A 24,944-nucleotide genomic window follows, 5' to 3' on the forward strand; every position below is an offset into this window, starting at 1 on the left:
ACCTCCCAATTTATCCATAGCCAAATCCTCTGGGAATCGCCTTGAGAGCCAATCAAAGTTGGGGTGCCCAGAGGGCCTGGGTAAAAATAGTGAGAAAAAAAATTCTAACAAAAGTGCCTTTTGAGATGGCTAACTAGGGTTTTTTAGGGGTGCTGAATCTATCTCAGTCATTATTTTTGAAAAGAAAAAAAGGAAAATCCACAAAAAGTGTTTTGATTGAACAATTACAATTCAAAACTTGCGTCATCAGTTGACATTTTAACAAACCTCATCCAACTCCCCTGCATCTTCCTCACTACTATTATCATCTGCCTGGTTGATGTTCTGGCAAGAGTTACCATGACAGTTCCAACAAGCAGAAATACATTTGACTTCTTGCTTTTTACAGCAGCATCTGAGAGTGCCACACTCACCTGCACAGTTGCAGCTGACTAACTTCAGAGGGTAGTCCGGTGCAATGGGATCTGTTGTAGGGACTGGTGCATAACCTTGTTTTCCTTGTTTACATCCATACTCATGGACATCCAGTGATGGACTTTGTAGCAGTAGCCAATCTCTGGTCTGGAGACATGCCCGCAAAGAGTGCTGTGCTGCAGCTCCTGTAGTTGGAGGCAGTTTCTCAGGCTTGATGCTCCCAGCTGCGGCCCGCTTGCTGAAGATATCAAATCTTAAGTCTTCCAAAACTTCAGATGGAATTCCGCGGAATATGATCTTGAACAGTTCACAGCCAGCTTTGATGATGTCACTTTTCTTGGCTCTGATGTCACTGAACACATCCATGGCCCGCTCTGATTTGTCAGTCTTGCAGAGCTTGCAGAGCAAAGTTGGTTTGCTAAACCCAGAAATTGCTGATACGGTATCACAGCCAGAGAAGCTATGTAGGAATATAAGGTATTTACGGTACCTCTCCGGGAGTGCCTCTTGAATCCTTCCGACATTATAAGATGTATCTTTAGCTGTCGTGAGGAAGACCGGGTGGTTTGCCCTATGATGGACCAGCATAACCAGGAAGTATGTGTCCTCAGCCCTCACCTCAACAGAGGACTCTATTGCCTCATTTAGTGCTGCAGACACGATGGAGGTGTCAGCATCATCAGAGCATAGTTAACACTGATCCTACCTCTTTGGAAGGTCTCAGCAAGGAGCAGAATAAACTGGGCCTTGTTGTTCTTGTTGTCAAGAAACTTTTCCCGTGGAACGACGTTTTTTAAGTCTGGATGAATCTGAATCTCACATCATGCATTCTTTGTTCGTCTCAGGTTGTCATGGTCCTTGGTGGAGCTACCAAATCCATCAAAGACCCCAGTTATCCGGAGGTGCTGGCTACCCATGGACACACAAACCGGAGGTAGCTCTCAGGCATGTCCTTCCACTTGAGGTTAGCCTCCCATTTGACGCTGTGCAGGAGCCAACCGCCATCAACCACCAGGCTTGTGCAGTTTTTTTTTTCCAACAGGCTCAACAAATGCCTTCAGGAACTTTACTAAGGCAGCCTTGTCTGGCTTTCGCAACTTCTGATTCTTGTCAAATAGAAACATTGGTGTTGGCGTCAACTCAAAGCGCAAAGCTTCTTTGGTCTTGACTTCCCGATCACTAATTATGATGAGGCGGTTGAAGAGCTTGAGTGAGTAAGTGATTAGCTTCTCTCCATTGATTTTAGGAGCAGATCTAAAGCTTGCCAAAGACTTGACCTTGTGCTTGGTTTCCATTGTATCCAGAACAGTTTTCCCATCCATCTTGGCCTGTATGGCTCTGCCAACCTCCTCTGCCTGATCAGCAGAGGAGTCCCCGGGGAGTGCAGCTGAACCCTGTCGAGAAAGATACCAGGGTCTTCCTGTCCCGTCTGGAATCAAAGGGGTAGACTTCCTCTAACCATCCAACTATGGCATTAACAGAGTCATTGTCTTTCTCCATCTGGGCTCTTGTGATGTCTGTGTGGATAGGTACCCCACGTTTGTTCATTACTCCTTCAAGCTCCTGGTGAATGATTGAGAAGTGGTTAAGAGTCTGAACCTAAGACTTGTGAGCAGATTTGTTCCGGAACCGCCCTCTGCTTAAACCTCACGCATGAGTGTGGTTTCTATTGTGATGTCAGTCCATGTGCCTGACCAATCATGGTCTGAGAAGCGGACTACATGGTTGCCATACACAGTGAACTTGGATAGAGTTTCCTGGAAGATGGGACAGTCCTGTCGCTGCTGCATTAGTTGTATATAGAGCCTTGCTCCCTTTGCGTACTCATGGTGCCCTGCTGCTGCAAAGGTGTTCAGCATTCTAATGATGCAGCTGAGGTGACCTGTGTGGTCTGGGACACGCTCACTCCTGATAAATACCTTGATTAGATCGATTCTGCCATAGTACCAGACCCAGAGTGCAGGTGTCCTTCCTCCCTTAGACAAAGTTTTCAACCTCTCCTCCATAAAATATCATTCTGCATACTCTGAGATAGTTTGAGACACAGATTAGGGAAAGGTTAAATTACCTCTTTTCATTTCTTTTGCAGTCCTGATGAAATTCTCCATGTCTTCATAGTCCTGCTCGCTGAACACAACATCTTTCAGCAGAAACTTGGTAATTGCCGCTGATGCAAGAAGGTGAAACTGGATGGCCTTAGCATAAGCCCTGCCTGAGAGAATGTGTTCTGCAGTGTTACTGCCTGGGTAAACTAGCTGTATCAGCTCTTGCAGCCCTGAGTCTGCCATAATAACCCAGATAGAGCCCAGGAAGCTTTTCAAGAGATGAAACCCTCCTAGTTTAGTGATGATGGTTAAGTCAGACTGGAGAACTATCTGAGTTGCTTTCACCCATATTGGCATGTCAAATGTGATGACAGCAGGAGACTGACCACTGCGTAGGCACTTCATTAGAGTAGTGTAGATGTTTCTGTACTCGTTTGGGTCACCCTCAATGATTGGAAGAAACTCAATGAGGGATTTTTTTTTGCATTCAGTTTGATGTATGGATTTCATGAAGCCATTCCAGTTGGGATGTTCAAATGTGGCATTGTAATTCTTGATAGCCCATCCTGCCATCCAAGCAATGTACCCTGACTTCAAAGCTGGAGGGTCTTGGTGGAGATCAGCTATGGGAACCAAACGGATGTCTGCCAATCCTGCTTTATCTTTTGGTACAAAGGACAGTATTTTCATCTCTGTTGCTTTGAGAGTTGCTACCTTTTCCTCACTGCCATGTTCCTCCTTCGTATGGTTGCGTGAAGCTCATGATGTCTTGTTACTAGAGCAGGAGAAGTTACTCTGATCATGCCCATTGCATGGAATGCTGTGTTTCCTTGTAGTGACACAATGTTGAGATCTATATTATCGCCAACACATTGATGAATAGTGCTTTCTGCAGGAACAAAGAGGGCAGATGTTTGCGGATTTTCTTCATGCATTCCATCACCACTCTTCTCTTGCTCCTCTGGCTGTTCTGTAGATAAGACTGCATTGACCTCTGCTTCCTCATACTCCACAACATCTTCATCTGTGATTATGGTATCCTGGTCCATGCTACCACATCCAGTTTTCACGTTCAAGTAACAATAATTGTAGTGATGGAACTCAACATATGATTCAGAGTATCCTAAGTGATGAATACCGTCAATCAACCACTTTGATCCAAACATGTGGTCAAGCTGAATTGTGAGTCCAAGTTGGGAGGGCATACCTCCTAATCGAGGGCGGTATGCTTTCAGCAGGTTCTGTCCCCACATTACAACCTTTTCGTCAGTTTTTACAATTGCCTTCAGCAACTGCTTGAGGCTGTCAGGAATCAGAGCAAGTTGGCTCTTTGTATTGGTCATGCTATCTACTGAAAGGTACTGCTTCGTGTCAAGTGAAACTCTTGCCAAGTCTCCACAGATCAGATGAACGGCAGTGGAAATTAAATTGGACAAGGAGTCCAGCCGGGAGGGGGGGCATTTCGCGATTGCTCATTCGCATAATCGAGCAATCGCGCACAAAATACATTTCAAAGTGGACCGGCCCACCGGGAGACCTCCCGATCTTCCCGTCCTCCAGCCCCTGCTGCAGGGCGAATTCAAATCGCCGGCAGAACGGGCTGGGGGTCGAACACTGTAATATATATAAACTATAACCGCATTTCACATTAATTGCATTTAACCCGCTGCTTCGGGATATTAGGCTACACCTATGGGTAATTACGCTACTTCAGGGCAACCCTTTTTCGATTTGCGTCGGGCGCAAGAGTCATTTATCTGCCGGCATAATAGCAACATCGCCATAGAACCGCCCACAACGCTACTTGCATTTGGCGCTTCTCACTTGCGTTTCGGACCGTTAAAATAGGGCCCTATGTGTAACTATGAACAATAATCTCACTTTGAATCATACAGTGAGCCCACTATAAAATTACACAATTTACAACACAATTAATGTTGATCAACCACACAAACTATTTACAATGGTTTATTTAGCTAAGGTAGGCTACTAGATTTTACATTAGCCTAATATCAGCTAACTCAAGCTGGATGCTAGCTAGCAACATTCATTTTAGGCTGTAACTAAGACAGGGTATATACAGGAATCCTGAAGCTAATTTTAATACCTTTTATGACTTTTTAAAGACCATGCCAATATTTTTTAATACCTCACCGCCATTTCAATATGCAACCATTTACATCAGTGACACTTTTAACTTAACAGTTTTGGTTTGTGATAAACACTACAGACCACTAAGACCACTATGGTTCAGGGTTAGGGAATTCAAAATAGGCTGGGATAATAACTCAAGGGCAAAGTTTATTATTGAGCGACTCATCAAACATTAAGACGAACTGGCCAGCCTTGTTGATTGTGTTGATGAGCTCCTGCTTGAAGTATGGTGTTAGGCCGAATCGTATAATGTAACCAGATTTGTCCTTACCACAAGCAAAAGTCTTGGCTATGTCTTAATCTGGAAACATGGCCCTGAAAAGGTCAGCCAAGTGTTTGTTACTGTTCAGCGAGTGGTGCTTCTCTGCTGTGTGGAGACACCACAACACCTCCGCACGCAGCGTTGCCGTGCCGCCCAGCGCCACCCTGATGTCGTCAGAGTGAGCCGAGGTCGTAGCCATAACATTAGGTTCCGGTGCGGCTGCCGGTGGTAGTGTGACGGCACTAGGTTGTGGTGGTGCACAGAAAGCAGCAATGGAGAGCTGCCGCTCTCAGCGGCTAGCAGCGGCCTTGCGGCTAGCACAACACATGTGGGACCTTAATGCCTTAATTCCCATAGACACGATGTTAATCCTCTTCTTGCAAATTCTACAATATGCCTCATGGTATTCCCCTCCACTGGCTGCAGCCATTCTTTAAAGTCTGGCATGTCAAGCCAGGCACTTCCCCATGACCATTCACCAAGCCTTCTCTTCCGTTTTTTCGCGCTGAGAGCGTCATGTGACATAGGTGCGTTCGTAATATGCACTAGGAGCGCCAGAGCGTACTTTGTGGATTTCCGAGTGCACTCTGGCGCTCTAGGAGACAGTTTACGAACGCACCCACAATAGCGTAATTTTTTATGTACCTTTTATGTACCCTCATCTTTGTTGTTTAGGGAAACAAATACATTTTTACATGTTTACGATGTTTTTAGGACCCAAACTCTTGGACAGCGAATTCAGAAAAAACACGTTGAAAATGTAAGACTTAGTAAAGTCATGACAATGCTTTTTTAATACTTTTTAAGGGTCTTAATTTTCCCAAAATTGATTTATCACCTTTTAATAATTTTTAAGACTCCGCGGATACCCTGTAAGAGATAAAATGATGAAGGGGCCTATAAATAAATGTATAGTCAACTAAACTTTAGAAAGCAAAATGATTTACTATGATTTTACTATGTCAGAAAGTAACTTTGTTGTGGGCGTGTTGGAGCAGTGGCTAGTGTCTTCGACTGACATCCGGGAGACCGGGGTTCAATCTGCACTCTTTGAATAAAAGCGGCTGCAAAATACCAGTCACCTCTACCTTTATATTTCCTCGCAAGGATCCTGCTTCTTCTCCATATGCAGAGAGGTAATTATACTGAGCATGTGCATAGCAGGTGCATTACTGTGCATTACTGTGCATTACTGTTTCAGAGTGGGTATATCTCGAATTTAATGTGCAGATTAAATCTTTCACCCAAAATCCATAGGTTAAATTTGACAGATCAATATTTCAGGGTTAAGGAGTCATTTTTTCTCGAAACTAATGACTGGGATAGATTCAGCACCCCTAAAAACCCCTAGTTAGTCATCTCAAAAGGCACTTTTGGTAGATTATTTTTTTTTCACTATTTTTATCCAGGCCCTCTGGGCACCCCAACTTTGATTGGCTCTCAAGGCGATTCCCAGAGGATTTGGCCTTGGATAAATTGGGAGGTGTTACTAGACACCTATAGGAACACATGCTAAAAAAAGCTATTGGTAATCAATTATTTCAGGAAATGGCAAAAAAAACAACCTAACTTTCCCTAACTAAGAAAAGGGTGACCAGGAGTAATTTTAAAACACTAAAAATAGCTGCCCCCCCCCTCACAAAATTGACAGAATCACAAATAGACGGTATCTAATAATAGCATTTCCCTGAATCTTCAGTTCCTGCTGCCAATCCATTTAGCATGTGCTCACTAGTTCTTGGAAAAGTTACTCTGCATACCATGGGACCGCTTAGAGCAGTAGGTGTGTTTGTGTTCTGTACCTGGTAGCGGTCTATGGGGTCCTCCTGCTGTAGCTGGCTCACTCTCTGGGTCTTGTACTCCTTCTCATACTTCTTCAGCTTCTTCGTGGGAACCTGCAAACGACAGACAGACAGACAGACAGACAGACAGACAGACAGACAGACAGACAGACAGACAGACAGACTTGTGAGGTTGTGAGGAGACAGAAATAAAGACTGCTGTTTATAAAGCAAAAAAATCATTCTGGGTTTTAACTTATATTTATCATAGGTCTATTATCTGGGTCTTATCTACAACTTTATTATACTCATTCTTAAGGCAGGTATAACTGCTATCCCTCAGTGGTTAAGTGTTGCCATGGCACCCACTGTTGGGATTGTTACAGGTCCGTCCCTGGGGGGAAGGGGCTCCGGTCACATGACCCCTTTCCCCTGGACTCTGCTCTCTCTGTGTGTCTGTATGTTTGTGTGTCTCTGTGTCTTGCAGGTATGTACAGGGCCACAGGAGCGGTGCGTTGTTAGCTTTCTTATAGTAAGTAATTCAGAAAGTGCCACAGACTTATCTCTCAAAATATTGCACCAAAGTGTGCAAGTACCAGAAATCGTGACATTAAATAACAATAAGAATGATGTAAGGGAATGTGCCGAGTCACTACAGCACAACAGCATAGATAGCGCTAGACTGGGACCAACGTGTTCTATTTCCTTGTCTACAACAAACAAGCTGTGATGCTGATTGGCTGAAAGAGTCCAAAGGAGGGCGGGGGATAGAATAACTCTGATACACAAGGGAAACGGGTGAGAGACAGATGAATAGAGAGAGAGGGACAGCGAAAGAGAGAGGGGGTAGATTGAGGTAAAGAGAGTGAGACCAAGAGGGAGAGAGGGATGTAGAGAGAGAGACAGAGGGGGAGATGAGGTTAAGGGAGCGCAACAGGGGAAAGAGGGATATTTGCTTTGATGATGGCGTCAGTATTTAGTAAAACTTGCAAAAATCTGCCAACATATGCAGATTTCGGTCTCCCTTTCTTTAGCTCAGTTGCAATAGGAACCTGGTGGCAGGCAGCATTGGTTGTTGCAAAAGTAGCAATGGTAGGGCAATAACAGGGGGTGAGGGACGAGAACATGGAACTCAAAGCCACCGCCCCACCAGCGAACTCTTACAAACTAAAGCCAATATATCTGTTTGAGAACCTCCTTACAGAGCAGGTTCCACGGTACTAATCTATCCAAGGCCCTACAGCTGAATACAGCATCCTGTCGTAATATACTGGCACTTCAAATCGCAAGGTTTGGTGATGAATGCTAGCATTCATCACGGCTACAGGCATCTATCACTTGGATACACCTGTGTGACTCAGCAGTTTGCTACTGTAATGATTTACATCTCAAGCAACAAGTTACTAAAATTGAGGTCAGCGGTTAATGCATAATGAATAAGAACCACCAGAAACGTCTCTGAAAAGTGTTCTCATGTCTGCTTGCAAAGATGATTTGATAAAAATAAAAAAAAAGCAGATATCCTATTTTTGGCTTATAACAACACTCTCTTGCACACCAAACACATATACACACACATACACAATTCCATTGACTTCAAAATACAACTATAATTGAAACTCACTTCCATGCTCACGCACACATGCACACACACGCAAACACACTAATCTACCCGATCTGTTACATGCCGGGAAACTTGTGTACGTTTTTCAAGAACCAAGTGTATCTCTAGTCAGCTACAACACAATATGACAGAGAGACACCAACATAAAGGAAGAGGCACAGAAGGAGAGAAAGATAATAATAAATATGTAGAATTATAGATAGAGTGGTAGATAGCGAGAGAGGTACAGAGAGAGAGCGAGAAGTAGAGAGAGCGAGAGGTAGAGCGAGAGAGAGAGAGAGGTAGAGAGGTAGAGGTAGAGAGAGAGAGCGGGAGAGAGAGAGAGAGAAAATAGTAAGAGAGTCAGAGCGAAAGAGAGAAAAAGAGCTGGATGGAGTGTGTTAGAGAGAGGTAAGACAGCAGGCAGACCTACCCCAGGCCAGTGCCGTTTGGTATGTGCCAGCATGTTCCCCAGCACATCATCCTCTACCAGCTGGTTGAGCACATGGGCATTGTAGGCCACACTGATGGACACCTCCTCCATCATCCTGACCCCCGAACCCCCCCACGTCACCTCCACACACTGCCTTTACTACAACTGAAAAGACCACCGGAGCAGAGAGGAAATGAGACAAGATATGAGAGGAAGAGTGGAGACAGGGTAGGATTGGTCGAAAGAGAGGAGACGAGAGAATAGAGGAGACGCGAGAGCGACCGACAGGTTTTGTATGCGAGTGGAGACGGAGCTCCACTCAATACAGCCTCAAGTCACGCCCCTCTCCTCCTTCCCTCCCTGGGGGACGTAGGGACGAGAAAGAGAGAACAACATCTCTCTCTCTCTCTCTCTCTCTCTCTCTCTCTCTCTCTGTGGTCGAGTGTGACTTGTTTCCTGGGCGTATATGTTATCCGAGCACTGCTCTCACTCAGATAAGCTTCAGTTACACTCAACTGCTGTGTGCTTTGAGACAGGAAGTATCCTGTTTGTTGGATCGGAGTGACTCTTCATTTCGAGCGAAAGGTCTTGAATTGTTGTTCTGTCTTGGCTGCTGCTTGCGCCGCCTGGCTGATTCAGGTCTATAACTGAGGGTGTCACACTAGTCGTTTTTAAACTGCCAAATATGCCTGTCTTATACCCGCCTTTTCCCGGGATGATCAGCATGTTAACACTGACCGAGGTAATATACCGGCTTGATTTCGCACCCCAATTTCCCCTCTCGAACCCTTCACATATTGGGGGTTTCATTTTCATGAAATGCGATTAGACTGCATTGCTGTACCAGGGGCGGGACTTGGGTAGAGGTGTTGCTTCGTTGTCTCAACAACAGAAACAACGCAGAGACATCAACATGAGTTCTAACTGGACTTACTGGAGAGACGGTGAAATCCGCAACGGCTGACCATCATGGGAGAGAAGTTGAGGCTTTTGTGGGGATGAATAATATAACAACACACCTCTCTCTCCCTCTCTCTCTCTCTCTCTCTCTCTCTCATAGAATTCAAATTCCTTCCCGTAATCCCCTGGGGTCTGTGGAGCGGAGGTGGCAGGAGTTCCCGCTCCAGTAAGCCGCTTAGGCCCTGGTGATCCCGCCTTGATGACCGCGCCGCAAAATATGACGACTATGTAGGAGGTGAACAAGGTGAGAAGTACACGGCCTAGCTTATTTTAAACTTTGAGGAAACATTAATTAAGTACCATTTTAACCTCTTCCTTGTTTGAGAAAGATAATGAAATAATGATGAGGACGAAGCGTATACACAATCATAAACCGTCGCTTTGCGTTTTACCCAGAAATTTTTAATCATAAATCATAGTTAATTTTTATTTTTAAAATTAACTATGATCACAAAAAAGTAAGTAGCTTGAAAGTTACTGAAAGCGATCGCATGTCAACAATGATGACGTTTGACTACAGCTGTCTGCATTGGGAGTTTTTCCAGCCAAAATCAATCACAAACTGGTTAATGATTACAGCGTTATTGATGCAGAAACTCATCCTTGGCAAAACTGGCTCTCTGACCATAGTCACAGCCCCGATCAGTGATATAAAATACTGTCTTCTCCTTTCCTAATTGACCTCATAATCTATCCTACAGGATATGAGGTCACTGTAGGACATGTGAGAATGAACAGATTTCCAACAATGAGGCATCACAATATCATTTGTAGATGGGTGGATAAATGGATAGGTAGTGTGGGGTGGTGTGGGAGACACTGCATTGATTAAGGGACAGATATGTATAATCTATACTACAACCAATGATACAAGCCAATATATATACCATTATATTTCATTGAAGCCCACACACACAAGGTTCTATCTCAATCGCAATCATTTCCATGTCTCCGTTTTATCTAATGGCCACACACAAACGCATACACAGTAATACTAGAGTTGATTATGTAGTAGAGAGTGTGGGCCCTATTTTAACGGTCTGAAACGCAAGTGAGAAGAGCCAAACGCAAGTAGCTTTGTGGGCAGTTCTATGGCGATGTTGCTATTTACCGGCAGATAAATTGCGCCCGATCCAAATCTAAAAAGTTGCTGAAGTCCTGAAGTAGCCTAATTACGCGTAGGTGTGGTTTGGGCGTAACTTGCAATAAACCAATGAGAGTGCCATCTCCCATCCCCTTTAAGAGCCATGAGCGCATTTGAACCTGACGAGTTGATATTTTGAAGGCGCGTTTGCATCTGTCTCCGATGAGACAGATGCATGACCACATGAATTTCAAACTTCAAATGGCTCAGTTTATGGCCAAATAATATGGCCTAATTCACACATGGAATAGTGTTTCTTACCAGTATTGTAAACATTATCGTTATCGACTTGTGTTCCTTATATGCCTGTGTCCCCCTGTTAATATACATTGCCATGGACTGTTTAGTTTGCGTGTGTTAAAAGAGATGGATGCATACACGCATTCATTCATTCTTTTACACATACACGCATGTGCGCCCGCATTCATTCATTCTTTTTAACACACTCGCCGTAAAACAACGTTTTCTAACGATCAAATACTCATCAATCCTAAAAGTTATGGGCTTGTACACGATGTCTGTGTCAAGAAAAATGTGTTTGCTGTACGGTGTTTGCAGATGCATTGATTTAAACACAACTTATTATCGCTGCATCAGCTGTTCTTTCCCCAATAATTTAACTAACGTTATCATTTACCCTAAAACAAGATTTTGTTTTGGAAGGCTTGGTTATAGCCTACTCTTCTCGAGTTTACTGTTGTATTATTATTTAAACGCATGGCATAGCCTACTACACTGTTCATTCATGCACCCCCTATGGAACTTATTTTTTTCCCACAATCCACATCATCATCATAATATTTCAATAAGGCAAATCGTTTGCATGTTTGTGCTGTGTATAGCCTACTGGTGTGTAAGGTTATGTTGAAGTTCTGACTTGCCATGGTACGTCAAAATAGCAACACCAACTGCGCTATCCGCTAGTGCACCCACCTACACACGCTAGGGCCCTGTGTGTAGGTGGGTGGGTGCGTGCGTGCGTGCGAGTGAGTGTGTGTGCTCTACCTTGATGTTGCAGGCCTGCTCCATGAGTCTGCGAGCGTTCTCTGCAGCTCTGTAGCGCTTGGGAAGTTGCACTCTGAAGAACTTAAGCGCTCCTTCAAAGTCCGCTTGAAGCAGGTCCTCCTTGGACGTCTGAGAGAACAAAATAATACAGTTTTACCTTCAGTCTGTATCCTCTTTTGTTGAACCAGATCCCTATGTGGAACCTGTTGAACCGGATGATATACCACTGCTCAATCACAGAGTGACTGTTAAACAGTGGTGTATAGAGTACCTGAAAACCATACTTGAGTAAAGGTAGAGATACCTCACTGGAAAAATCGTGGTTTTATGTTAAAAGTCACCTATTACAATGCCACTTGAGTAAAGGTCTTAAAGTGTCTGACTTTACCGGTAAAATAAAGTATCAAAAGTATTTAGCTGATATCGCATTTAGGCTTAAATCAGAGAAGTCTCACGATTCAACATGTTTGATGGATTAAGCTCCCTGTTTAGAACTGAATTCCAGTTGCTCCACTATATCTTACCAATTTAAAAAAAAGGGAAACATCATTGATCGCGAATTGTGTCGTTCTCTCGGACGGATAAAAAAAATGTGGTACCCAATTCAACCAAATACCCTACAGGTGGTGATAAGGGTAGCACGCAAAATCTAACAGGTTACGAAATTGATTGGAGTACTCAGGACATAGTTTCTTTGTAAATGTAGCCCAGAAACTTAAAAATTCTCGTATTAATAAAACTCAGTTAAAGTACAAAGTTGCCCAAAAGATACTGTACTTTTTACAGTTATGAAGTACACTTACTCAAGTATTATACACCACTGCTATTAGACCTGATCACAAAGGGTCTGTTGAACCACATCATAGAGCGACCATTAACCCAGATCACAGAGCAACCGTTAAACCAGACTGTTGAAGCAGATAACGGAATAGCTTGCAAAGAATATCACAGAGAGACTCTTGAACTCCAGACACCAGACATAACAACAAATATAACATTTGGAAAGTAGATTAGGACCTTCAAAAACACTTCCAACATCCTACAATGGTTTATAAAGAACAAGCACAAGAACAGTCATGCCAAAGACAGAGTCAGTAGGATTATAATGAGAATTTTGCCATAGCCATGGATTACAATAAACACCTACAGGAGTGTGGTGCCGAGAATATGTGTGTTTAAAATGATTCCTGATTGATGTTTGCTCTATCCTTCTTCTCATCGTGACACACCATCTGTGACACCAAATCTAGACAAAACATACTTTTCTTTCACACATTTCGAAAACAAGTATTGGGCAAGTTTCCTGAGGCTATTTTTTTCCAATAAAGGTGATGACTCCTAAAACAACACCTAAACTCTCAACACAGGTTATTCAATCGATATCTTAGAATCAGACAAACCAATAACAGCTAGCTGAAGCAGACCCCAGACTTCCCCAGACACGGCGCTGTTTCTCAGGTTGATATTTTTGAAGTGGTGGGTCAGAACAGAACGGCAAACTTGGAGTTGACATGGTAGGAACTAACAACCACAACCGCCCTCACCGCCAGCAGCTTGGGAACGAAGAGACGGTGACCCATACCCAGGAGGCCCATCACCCGGCACACAGACTCTGCTCCGGCCTGCCCAGCCTGGGACCCATCATCCTCCGATTTGCTCCCTCCATCCTCTAGGGCCAGCTGCACCGCAGGTGGTGTAGTGCAGGGGGGAGGTGAGGGGGGAGGTGTTGGACAGGGGGTGGTTGAGGAGGAGGACAGCGGGTCCCACGCTGGGGCCAGAGTGGCAGCAGTCGGTTCCAGCATGTCGTCCAAGCGCCCCAGAGGATTCTTGGAGTTGTGGTCGTGAGCCAGGCTGACAGTTGGGTGAGGGTTTGGAGTTCAGCAGGAGTCACATGCAGGGCAGAGTTAACCCAAGTGGATGCTTGTAGAACCTGTGTGGTCCTGAGCTCAGGAATCCTTATGATTCAGTCTGGCCTCTGCAGAACTGTGGGGGAGGGGATGGGGCAGGGAGGGGGGAGGGGGGAGGTCGGTTGTCAGAGTCCAGAGATTTCTTGGCACGGTAACACCACATCCTTAGCATCACGGCTCGGATTGGGTCCTGGCATGATTTATAATTCCCATTAGGACCTACTGGGCAGGAAGCCCTCGTCACAAGAACCTGTAACTGCTCATCCCCTCGCTCCTACCTGATAGTCCCTCTGATTCCCTAACCGGCCAACCTGTGCCTAGCAACAGAGCTGCTACACCAGTGGGCAGGTGAATGACACTGTTATGCCCCAGTTAGCATGACCCTGTTACAGCCATGCTTTGATAATTAGGTTAGCTCACAGGAGTGGAAAGGAGAATGTCTTGTTTTTTAAATACAACCAACCAGGTCTATTGGTGCCGTCTTGCCTGCTGATCTAGGAACAGCTGAATCCTGTCCTCTAATGGACTCTTAACTGATGGATGGAGGAAAGAGATTCAGAGAGTGGAGGAAGATACAGAGTTAAAGGGTAGAGAAGGAAGGATAGAAAGATAAAGAAACAGAAGTGAGACGGAGAGTGGGAGAGATAAAGAGGGTCACACAGAGAGCTAGTTTTGTTTATGCTTAACAGCATCAGGGCAAGATGAAAAGGATTCTGACATGGAAACAGAAAATCTCGACGGGCGTGAAACACTCAGTATCCAGTGTATGTTTATGAGCAGGCCCTCCACCTCTCCCTTCAGCCCTCTTCTCCCTCCTACTTCGGGAACTTCGCAAACCCGTCCCTGAGAATCCTGATAGCTCCAGTGGAAGCTAAACAGATCTGCGTGTGAATCAGTCAGTCGAGTGGTTGTCCAGAATGCAGCAGCTGTAGCGAAGGCAGAGGAACAACAACAGCAGTCTCTCTTTCTCTCTGTCCAGCTGAGGCATGTGATGCTAGCAGCAAGCGGTGAGGCTAAGCAGCAGCCTTGGGGCCCTTCACTCCTCGGCTGAGGCAGATGGGAGGCGGCACAGGAGGCTTAGAGGAGGCAAGAGGAGAAAGGATAGAATCGCAGAGGTAGAGAACAGTCCACAGGCTAGCTACTATCTAGCTAGCAATACGACCAGTCCTGGAAGGGAAAAAATGCCTCCCATCAGTGGGCTTCTATTGCACCTTGGCTAACAGCTAAAGTCTAAAGGCTAATGCTAACGTAAGCTGATGCTGCTAACGCATAGCGGGATGGTGTCTGTTAGAGACGGAAAATGAGAGGAGGTGAGGCTAAGGCATAGAGAGAGAGAGATAGAGCAGGGATAGAGAAAGAGAGGGGAGGAGAATGAGAGAGAGCAGATGAGGCAGGGCAGAGGAGGGGGGGCGGGTGGTCTCCAGGGAGAATGCCGTCATGCCTGGCCAATAGGAGAGAGGCTGTGGAAGCCCCTTTCTCTCTCTCTCCCTCTCCTCCACTATCTCCCTCTTGCCTCCCTCAGTCTCCCTCTATCTGCTTTCGCTTCGCCCTTTGCTCCCTCCTCCCCTCTGTCTAATATTTAGAGATAATGTACAGCAAAATCAACCTGTATCAGGGTTATTTCACGATAATGACCCGCTCACATTAACAAGCTTATAACACAGCTACCTACTAAAGAAATCAATAACTTGACATGAAATATAATTACAAATGTATTCTATTTATTTAAAAAATGAATTTATTGCTTCCGCTAAAAAAAGTGTTTTACGGTTGGCAATAGTGTCCATAGCAACAGCCTTTTATTATGTTTGCAGAAATAACAGACCAGTGTATTTCTGAGGCCATGACTCTCAGCAGGAAACCGGTGCATTCGGGTAGGAAATGAGTCCTTAGCCCAAGTGAAGGAGTTCAAGAACCTTGGGATCTTGTTCGCGAATGAGGGTACGATGGAGCTTAAGATTTGCCGGAGAATCTGAGCAGTGGTGGCGGTATTGCGTTCATTTAACGGCACCGTTCTGACGAAAAGAGAGCTGAGCCACAAGGCAAAGCTCTTGATCTACCGTCGATCTTCATTCCTAACCTCACCTATGGTAATGAGGGATGGGTGATGACCGAAAGGAAGAGATTGCGGGTACAAGCGGCCGAGATGGGTTTTCTCAGGAGGGTGGCTGGTGTCTCCCTTAGGTATAGAGTGAGAAGCACAGCCATCGGTGATGAACTCGGATTAGAGCCGCTGCTCCTCTGCTTAGAAAGGAGTCAGTTGAGGTGGTTCGGGCGTCTGGTAAGGATGCCCACTGGGCACCTCCCTAGGGAGGTTTTCCAGGCACGACCAATGTGGAGGAGACCTTGTGGAAGACCAAGGACTAGGTGGAGAGATTATAGCTCAACACTGGCCTGGGGATGCCTCGAGATCCCCGTCAGAAGTCTGTTTGAGCTGCAACCTGACATACATACATTCACATATATATTAGGGATGCAAAATACCCGATAACTTACAGCTCCTAAAGGCCGATACCGATAACACACACACATATATGTGATCATGACCTAAGATCATGACACTAATACTATGAACAAACCCAAAAACCTTTGGGGTTTTATTCACACTGGATGCCCGATATGCGGACATCGGTGTCGCTCAGACATCAGTAGATCAACGGGGGGGTTTAGGGGGGCGGGCTTGCAAGGGGCAGGATATGACGTAGGGTCGAGGTTCGCAAGAGGCGGGATAAGGACGGCCCCTGTCACTCAGGTGCGTTTTGGTCTGAATGGGCAGAACTCCTCGCGATCATCTTAAATATTGCTGCAGCGATGCATCATATATTCTGTTGCATCCACAACATCTGCATCGATCTATGAAAGATTAGAGCATGAGGTACAGACAAATAGGAGAAACCATGAAGAAGAAAGGCGTCGAGAACGACTGCGTTACCGGAGAAAGAGAGAGTATTTTTTTGCTTCATTTCACAACAACTAAACACTGGGACAAACACTGGGACAAATGTAGTTGACTTCTGTGTTTAACTGAGAAAACGTGGAGTGGAAGGTCAGGACCCTATAATGGTCAGTTAACTGTTTTCAATAATAATTGTTATGAGAGTAGCGTATGTGTGTGCACGGGAATGGCAGTGTGTGTGGGTGGTCGAGCGAGGAGAGCGAGCGGTAGCTTGGGGCAGTTTAGTTAAGTAATGAACGAGTCCGGTTGTGTCTGTGCAAATGTGTACTTAAAGTTTGTGAAACTAAGAATAAAGTACCCAGCCTGTCAATAATCGGCGGCCGCTTCATTATGACCATATTCCGACATATAAGCAGACCCACTGCCGGTCCAAGTGAAGGGTGTTACCCCGAGAGAACATTGACCCTGGAGGGAACGTCTCCCCAGTGCTCCTCGACTACGGTCTGGAAGCCGACAGCAGGAGAGGTGTAACATAATAATAACAAAATAAATATATAGATATTCTATATACGCTTTCAGTTGTGAACTCATGTATTGTAATTGATTGTTAATTGATGTGTACTTTTAGGGTTACGATAAGACCTATCATTTACCATTATCATAGTGGGAGTGGAGCACTGAAATTATATAGGCTATGTTATAAGGGGCTATTCGTCATGATATCGGAATGACGTAATAATTATTATCGGCCCGACAGTTATCGGCCCGACAATTAGCGGCCCGATAATTATCGTGCACCCCTAATATATATATATATATATATATATATACATACACATATTTAACAATGATTCGCCAAAGGTAAAGTGAATAGCGGGTAATAGCTATTCCCCACTATTCACGGAGCCTGAGGTGAATAATTGTTTTAGTATATTCTATACATGAACACTCCAAAAACAAGATAACATTTTTGCCGGGATTTATTTGTTTTTAATAGCGGTTTATTTGTTTTTATTAGCGTGACGAGACGACCGTCACGTAATTTCCCGAGTTTGAGATCTCAATCATGGGATATTGCCCAATATCCCGAGATAGCGAACCAATCAAATTGCGCTGCGTAATTTGACGTGTAGCATATACTAAATATACACACACACACACACACACACACACACACACAGCGTGTTCTAACTTCTGAAACAGCGGTTGTATTAGCAGATTGCCACCACCAGTGGGAGACAGGTTGTAACCAACAAAGACAAACGCTTTCTGTCTGAGCCTGGGTGGCCCATTCAGATAGAGATAGAGAGACCTAGACCGTGGACGAGAAACAGAGAGAGTTATTTAAAAATGTATTCAATACCAACCTTTAGAAGAGCCAGGGCTACATTAAAGATGATGTTCAAACCCTTAATGAGAGAAGAGAAGAGAGGAGAGGATATGTATTAAAAACAACAGCAGACCATCCTGTGAATCACTTAACATATTGTGTTTTGATGAAACAACACATTCTTTTATTATGAATGCTTTCAAGGCGTTAATATTAACCCTTTCACTTTTAACATCCTACTTAAAGCTAGGGTAGGCAATTTATATAGAAATTTAAAGAAGAAATCTTAGAAATCTTAGCCTGAGCCAATCTAACTGTGCTCTGCCCATACACTCATTGCGCCTGAATAGTTTCTTCCACAGGACTAGGCAAACATATTGCTAAAGCGAGTGAGCCAGTCATGTATTTGGGGGATTATCTTTCAAGCAGGCCTGAAAGGTCGGGTGGGATTGTTTTGGTTGGAATCTTTAAAATCTTTAGTATACTCTGGACAAACCTAATTTAGCCAACCATAATTTTGCTAAAACAAGGACCAAACTTATGAAACATTTTTCTGCGAAAAAAGTGTTGTATTATGTCATATTATCGTTAAAAACCTTTGACAACCACTGCCTTTCTGAACTTAACGTGTTTAAGTATACAAGCGAGAGATGACAGTGAGACCAAGGGCATCTGAAGGGCCATACCGTGGCACCAAGTTGGTCTCAACAGCGATGGACCAATGCAACTGTAAAAGATTAGTATTTAATTTAAAGCTGTGTTTACCGACTAAGATTGTCATTGGGCTGTTATAAAACCACCTGTTTCTGGGGACAATGATTGAGGTTAGATGTTCAAATTATGGAACTTACTATTATGATGATTAGGCTATATGTGGTTCTTATTTGTAGGCTTTAATTATTTTTTACTGGCCAGATAATAGGTTAGATAAAAAGAAGGAGATACACATACAAACAATATCACAGACAGAGGAAATGACCGGCAGGCAGATGGTCAGACACACAAATAGAGGGACATACCAGCAGACAGATGTACAGACCGATAGAAAGATAGAGGGACAGACATAACATTAACATTTAGCAGACAGTATTATGCAAAGCGATTTACAATGAGTATATTTGTCAGTAGAAAGACAAACAAATAGAGGGACAGACAGACAGACAGAGGGACAGGCAGGCAGAGAGAATGACGAACACAGACAGAATGAGAGAGATACAGAGAGACAAAGGGTCAGACAGGCAGGCATACAGGCACACAGTGAGAAGGAGGGACAAAATCATGTCAACTCTGCCCGGGAAGACCCATCTCCCCTGTTGCCCTGACAACCTATCCACATGGCAACTCAGGGCTAAAAATACACTGACAGTTCTATAAATAAAAGCCGGCGATGTGAGCATCTCCACCTCCAGGCCGCTAGATGGCGCTGGTAGGCTGAGATCCCTGTATTTGTGTGTGTGGGTGTGGTATTGCTGGGTAAATGACTGTGTGGTTTGGATTACGTGGATATGTGTGTGTGGGTGTGATGATGGGTGAATGAGTGTGTCTGTGTGAATCTGTGTGTGCATGGTTGGCAGGAAGAATCTGCGTGTATATGTGGGTGGGAGAGTGAGTAAGTGAGTAAGTAAGTGAGTGTGTTGTAAGCACAAAGTGTGAGAGAAACAAAGAAAGGAAAAAAGGAGAGAGAAAAACAGAAAGAGAGAGAGAGGGAGAGAGACTGTGTTGCCAAGCCCAATCCACATCCCACATTAACCTGAGGCAGTTAATGACAGAGAGAGTGAGAGAGAGAGCAACAGAGTGACCAAGATAAACAAGGGAGAGATTTTCACATTTTATATTTAAGCTGTTACTAATTGTAATTTGTAAATCATTCACTCTGTGCTTGCCAATGTAAAACACTATTTTTCTACGCCACAAAGATAGTGTCCAAGCCTCTTATAGAGAGTCATTCTATTCATATAAAGGGCTGTCCGTTTACAGCAGAGTTTAAAGTTTCAGTGAACCCACTGATTCAAAGAAGATTAAAAGAAATATGTTTTAGTTAGTTTTAGGAAGGGGGGGGGGTTCACCATGGCTATGACCCACGCCAACCTCATGATACTTTTTCAGTACTGTCCTTGTGTATGAGAGATGCTGTATATGAAATGCGCCACACACCATAGCGTTATACTATAAGTATCCGTGTTGCTAACCTCACTTGAACTTGGACATTAAATAAACTGCTGCTCAGACATAGCTCCACACATGTGTGGCGTTACACATATAGTATAACGCCACACACTGTGGCATTATACCATAGGTGTCCGAGAAGCTAAACTTTATCTTGGATGCCGCAGTCAACCACTGCCCAGACAGATCTCTGCACGTCCACACACACACAGCCGCTGGTCTCCCTTGGTCGTGACGACGAAGTGCCTTGGAAAAGGCACTTTGACGTTGGGATGTTACCTGCGTACCGAGCTGTGAGTGAAATGTTCACATAGTGTTTTAGGGAGACTGGCAGAAACAGTGTTTTACTCCTGTTTGCTCAAAATGAGGGTGTTATTTCAGTAAAAGTGCTAAAATGGTGATAACTATGATGACAATAATATAAGACATATTCCCACATTTGGAGTTGAATTGCTCTTTAGATGCTCCATTGAGGATAAGTCCCCCAAAAAAACCACTAGTGAGTTAAATACCCCCGAAAGGGTTAGGGTTAGGAGAAGGTAAGAGAGGTGGGAGGAGAAGGGAGGAGGTATAAAGTAAAGGCAGGTTAGAGGAGGAGTCAAGGGGAGCAGGTGAGGGATCGAGGTCAAAGGGGCAGGGGAGGGAAGAGTTAAGTAGTGAAAAAAGTAAGACCTCAGAGGAGAAGGGGTAGGATAAGGCAGGGAAAGAAGAGAGAGGAGGAGGAGGAGGTTAGGGGAGAAGGTGAGAGGAGGATATGAGGGGAGGAGGTAGGGAGCAAGAGAGGGGAGTGAATCAGTATCTCATCATGCGGTTCACTGGCTGAGAAAAAAACTGAGAAACTTAATTGTCCTGCCTGAGGGCAAGCAAGCCCCTCTCTCTCTCTGGAACACAATGCAGAGTTGTTGTGCTGTTGTGTTATTTTTGTAATGTTGTGTTACCTCAGACAGCAGCAGGTCTGTGATATGGAACACCATACAGAGGGGGAACTTGGCGGTGAAAAGGGTGAGGAACCACTGGGATGCGTACATGTGGGCTTCCAGACTCAGATCATGGAAGTGAGCCCACAGGTCTGGAAGCTGCTCCTGAAGGAGGAGACAGGAGGTGCCGGGAGGAGGAGGAAGGGTGTTAGCTTACAGAGAACAGATTTTCCTTCAATGTTCACTCCTGCCATATCCCCGAAACTGACCTCCTTGTCATTCATTGCTAAGGTGATGTTCAACACCTACGAACGGAGACCTATGACCTGAGAACTACGACTTCAGAACTTTGACCTGATACCTACGACCTTAGAAATATGACCCACGACCAGAGATCTAAGTACAACAATCAGAAAAAAATTGTTCACTTAATGTGTAATTTCCCTCTTTTAAAGGTCCCATGGCATGAAAATCTCACTTTATGAGGTTTTCTAACATAAATATGAGTTCCCCTAGCCTGCCAATGGTCCCCCAGTGGTTAAAACTTGCGTTCGGTGTAAAACGAGCACTAGGTGTTCTGCTCGCCTTTAAAAAAACGGAGGCTCAAGCGCGCTGATTTGGAATGTGGTCCCATATGTCGTCATAAAGGATCTAAGCTCCTCCCCTTTCTCTGCCTTGCCTGCCCAGAGAATTTGGCCCGCCAATGAGACACGACCCTGCGAGCGCCACGTGTGTGTGTGTGTGATTACACACACTGTAACGCAAGTATTTGCTGCTGTTGGTGTTACGGCGCATAACCAACATCTCTTGTATTTCCACAACGAGACTGTAGTTGGGGTGTATCTCAGCCATGGTTGAGAAGGAATTGGGGGAAAGGAACTTTGGCTTTGACTCCCTGAAGTACATGAACTGCTTCATGCTGCCTGCCACCGGTTGCCGTGAGGCACCACCACCGCAAAGCACCACCGCCCGGCAGCGCGCGGTTCAGTCTACTTCAGATTGATGTGGAAGTGGAAGAACCAGAGATGTCGGAGGACCCGATGAAGTCGTTTGTGATTCATAATATCGTCTGGAGGCGCACACAGATTTTGGCCGTGATAATATGTACTATATGATATAGATATCTATGTATTATATGATATTATTTAGATATAGAGCTCCAGGACTGAAACGCAAGTGTTGTACACTTCCTTGTTATTTGGATAACCGTTCTGCTGCTGGTGTTATGGCGCATAACACGTCGGACTCTCGTCTCTGGTAATTCCACAACGAGACTCATAGTGGGGGTTATCTCAGCCATGGTTGAGAATCAATTGGGGGAAAGGAACTTTGGCTTTGACTCCCTGAAGTAAATGAACCACGACATGGAGGAGAAAGGGATTGTTGGCCGCGAATTTCTCCCACTTGAGCCCCGCATTCCGCTGCCGAGGGACCACCGCCTCAGCACTGCAGGAGGCGGTGGTGCCTAAGCGCTGACCACTGCCGAGGCAGCGAGGCTCCGGCAGACGTGGAAGAACCAGAGACGTCGGAGAACCCGACGCGGTCGTTTGAGATTCATAATATCGTCTGGAGACTCACAGAGCTTTTGGCCGTGATAATATATATTATATGATATAGATATCTATGTATAATATGATATTATTTAGATATAGAGCTTCAGGACTCCCGTGTGGACTCCCTCTCTCCTCCTCATTTGCATTAAAGCTACAGACACCGAAACAGGGCATTTGAGGAAAGCTCAATGTGTGCCTGGCTCGTAGCGGCTGTAATTCTGCACCCCGGCTGAATTTCGGAAACGTCTTACTGAATTCTGTGTTTGGGGCCCACTAATATCTATATTAAAGCATCCATAAAGTAGCATGCCATGGGACCTTTAATCCTAGCACTGAAATGTGTGAAAATGACATGATTTGTGGTGTTCTTTCAAAGTAATTTCGGGTCCTTGTTGTATTTTTTCCCTTGTTAAGCACTTTGTATTGCAGTTTTGCACGAAAAGCGTTAAAGTTTGTTCTTTTTAACATAGCAGCACCTAACAGCAAGTAGGGGAAAGCTTCTAGTTTCATTAGAATTGAATGCATACTACAGAGCTGAATAAGCATAGTTGGTATGAAAATGTGCTCTAGAATTAGCACATAACATCGATAATGAAGCATTGTTGAGAGAATATAAAATACTTCATAAGCATAGCTAAGTGTAAATCAAGGTTGAAATTAGCATAGTCAACCTAAAATCAAGCTTTTGAATAAGCATAGTTAGAATCCAACGCTGGGTTGCACCAACATGGATTAACTCTTAAACTGGATTAAATCAAGGTTTCACTGTTTACTGTGTTGCAACAAACTTTAAACATGGTTTAAACATAGTTTAATATTAACCCTGGTTATATTTAACCCTTTGGTAATCTCAGTTTAAACTAAATTTAAATCTGTTGCATCAGCAATTTTAAACCTAGTTTAAACCTGGTTCAACAGTTATATTCAAACCACCTCTGGAGGATTATGTTAGGTTTATCACCGTTTTTTTGACAACATGGCTGCATATCTTCGCTGGATGGCGTTAGAGGAAAGAGTTCCTCGCAGGAAAATTAGACATAGGTTAAAACCAATTTAATTTTACGAAAATAGCGAGTTTCACAGCGGTATAGATTCACCAAAGAATCTATCATATGTCTCAATGGGAAGGTTGGAGCAGCTATCAAGCATCAAAGTGAGAGGAACTTTGCTGTGCCACCACTTCAACTGCTTTTAATAGCCTTGCGATTTTACGCTACAGGCTGTTTTCAGATGGTTGACGGGGATCTTTTTGGAGATCATAAGTCCACAGTCTGCAGGATTGTCAGCAGAGTGTCGAAGGCAATTGCAAGATTGAAGGGTCAGTATATACGTTTTGAACCGAGGAGAGAGACAACAGCTGGATTCTATAGGAGAGCAGGTTTTCCGCGAGTAATTGGGGCTATTGACTGCACCCACGTTCCCATTACCAATCCAGGTGGTGAGAATGAGGAACTGTTTCGGAATCGAAAGGGCTATTGCTCGATTAATGTCCAGGTTGTGTGCGATGACCAGGCCAGGATCACACACGTTGTTGCACGAGGGCCAGGATCCACACATGACAGCCGTATCTTTGACAACAGTCAACTTTGTACACTGCTGGAAGGAGGGGACATCCATGGACACATTGTGGGTGACAATGGCTATGCATGTCGCCCATACCTGATGACTCCTCTTTTAAACCCTCAGACCCAGAAAGGGTCTGAGGGTTAACTACTTAACTACTCCCACATTCAAACTAGAGGAATAATAGAGAAGAGTATTTGGTGTGTGAAAGCAGAGATTTCCATGTATACAAGACGGCCTCAGCACTAGCTGTGCTGTATAACTTTGGGAAGAGAGTAGGAGACGAGCTACCAGAGGTGGATGAGGACCCACTTCAGAAAGACCTGGAAGATGCTCAAGTGCAGAATGCTGCGAACCCAAATGGCAATGCTGTCAGGAGAACACTGATGGAAAATCACTTTGCAGCATAATTAAGGTCAGTATTGACATAATTGTATATGTTGATGGATACTTAGGGCACTTCTACATTAGATTACCTTAACCCATACTTACTAATTTATATGCTTTTTACTATCTCCTTCAGGAAGAACTCACCAGAAAATCAAGACAAGGAGACTGGCAATTGAATTGAAAGAAACATTTTACTTATCCAACAAATATAATACAATACAGGGGGGAAGGGAATTGCTTATTTGAAAATAAATACGTTAATGATAACACAGTTTCAGAATTAATCCACTACTTAATTACTACTTCATTAATTACAAATTATAGTGGTTGCGAGTGGCTTATGTCCAGTAGCTTTTGCTTCTGAAGCGATAGGACCTCTTTCTGTAGCAAAATAACTTCTTTTTTTACATGAACATTTTCA

At 44.3% G+C, this 24,944-nt stretch overlaps 1 protein-coding gene across 3 annotated transcripts in view; it reads right to left on the reverse strand.

The window, feature by feature from the left end:
- The window catches only part of rabgap1l (RAB GTPase activating protein 1-like), a 139,401-nt gene that overhangs the window by 16,060 nt on the left and 98,397 nt on the right, over window positions 1-24,944 (reverse strand). The window contains exons 17-20 of one of the 3 annotated variants that reach the window (XM_079740202.1): window positions 21,039-21,182; window positions 17,972-18,013; window positions 11,802-11,930; window positions 6,678-6,770 (exon numbers count right to left, since the gene is read on the reverse strand). In XM_079740202.1, coding sequence (XP_079596328.1) covers window positions 6,678-6,770; window positions 11,802-11,930; window positions 17,972-18,013; window positions 21,039-21,182 — 408 coding nt within the window. Of the gene's footprint in view, window positions 1-6,677; window positions 6,771-8,692; window positions 8,826-11,801; window positions 11,931-17,971; window positions 18,014-21,038; window positions 21,183-24,944 lie in introns of those variants that run through there. The other 2 variants (XM_079740203.1, XM_079740204.1) reach the window with 2 other exon arrangements.

This window comes from Pollachius pollachius, assembly GCF_949987615.1.
Source record: "Pollachius pollachius genome assembly, chromosome: 7".
Lineage (NCBI taxonomy): Eukaryota > Metazoa > Chordata > Actinopteri > Gadiformes > Gadidae > Pollachius > Pollachius pollachius.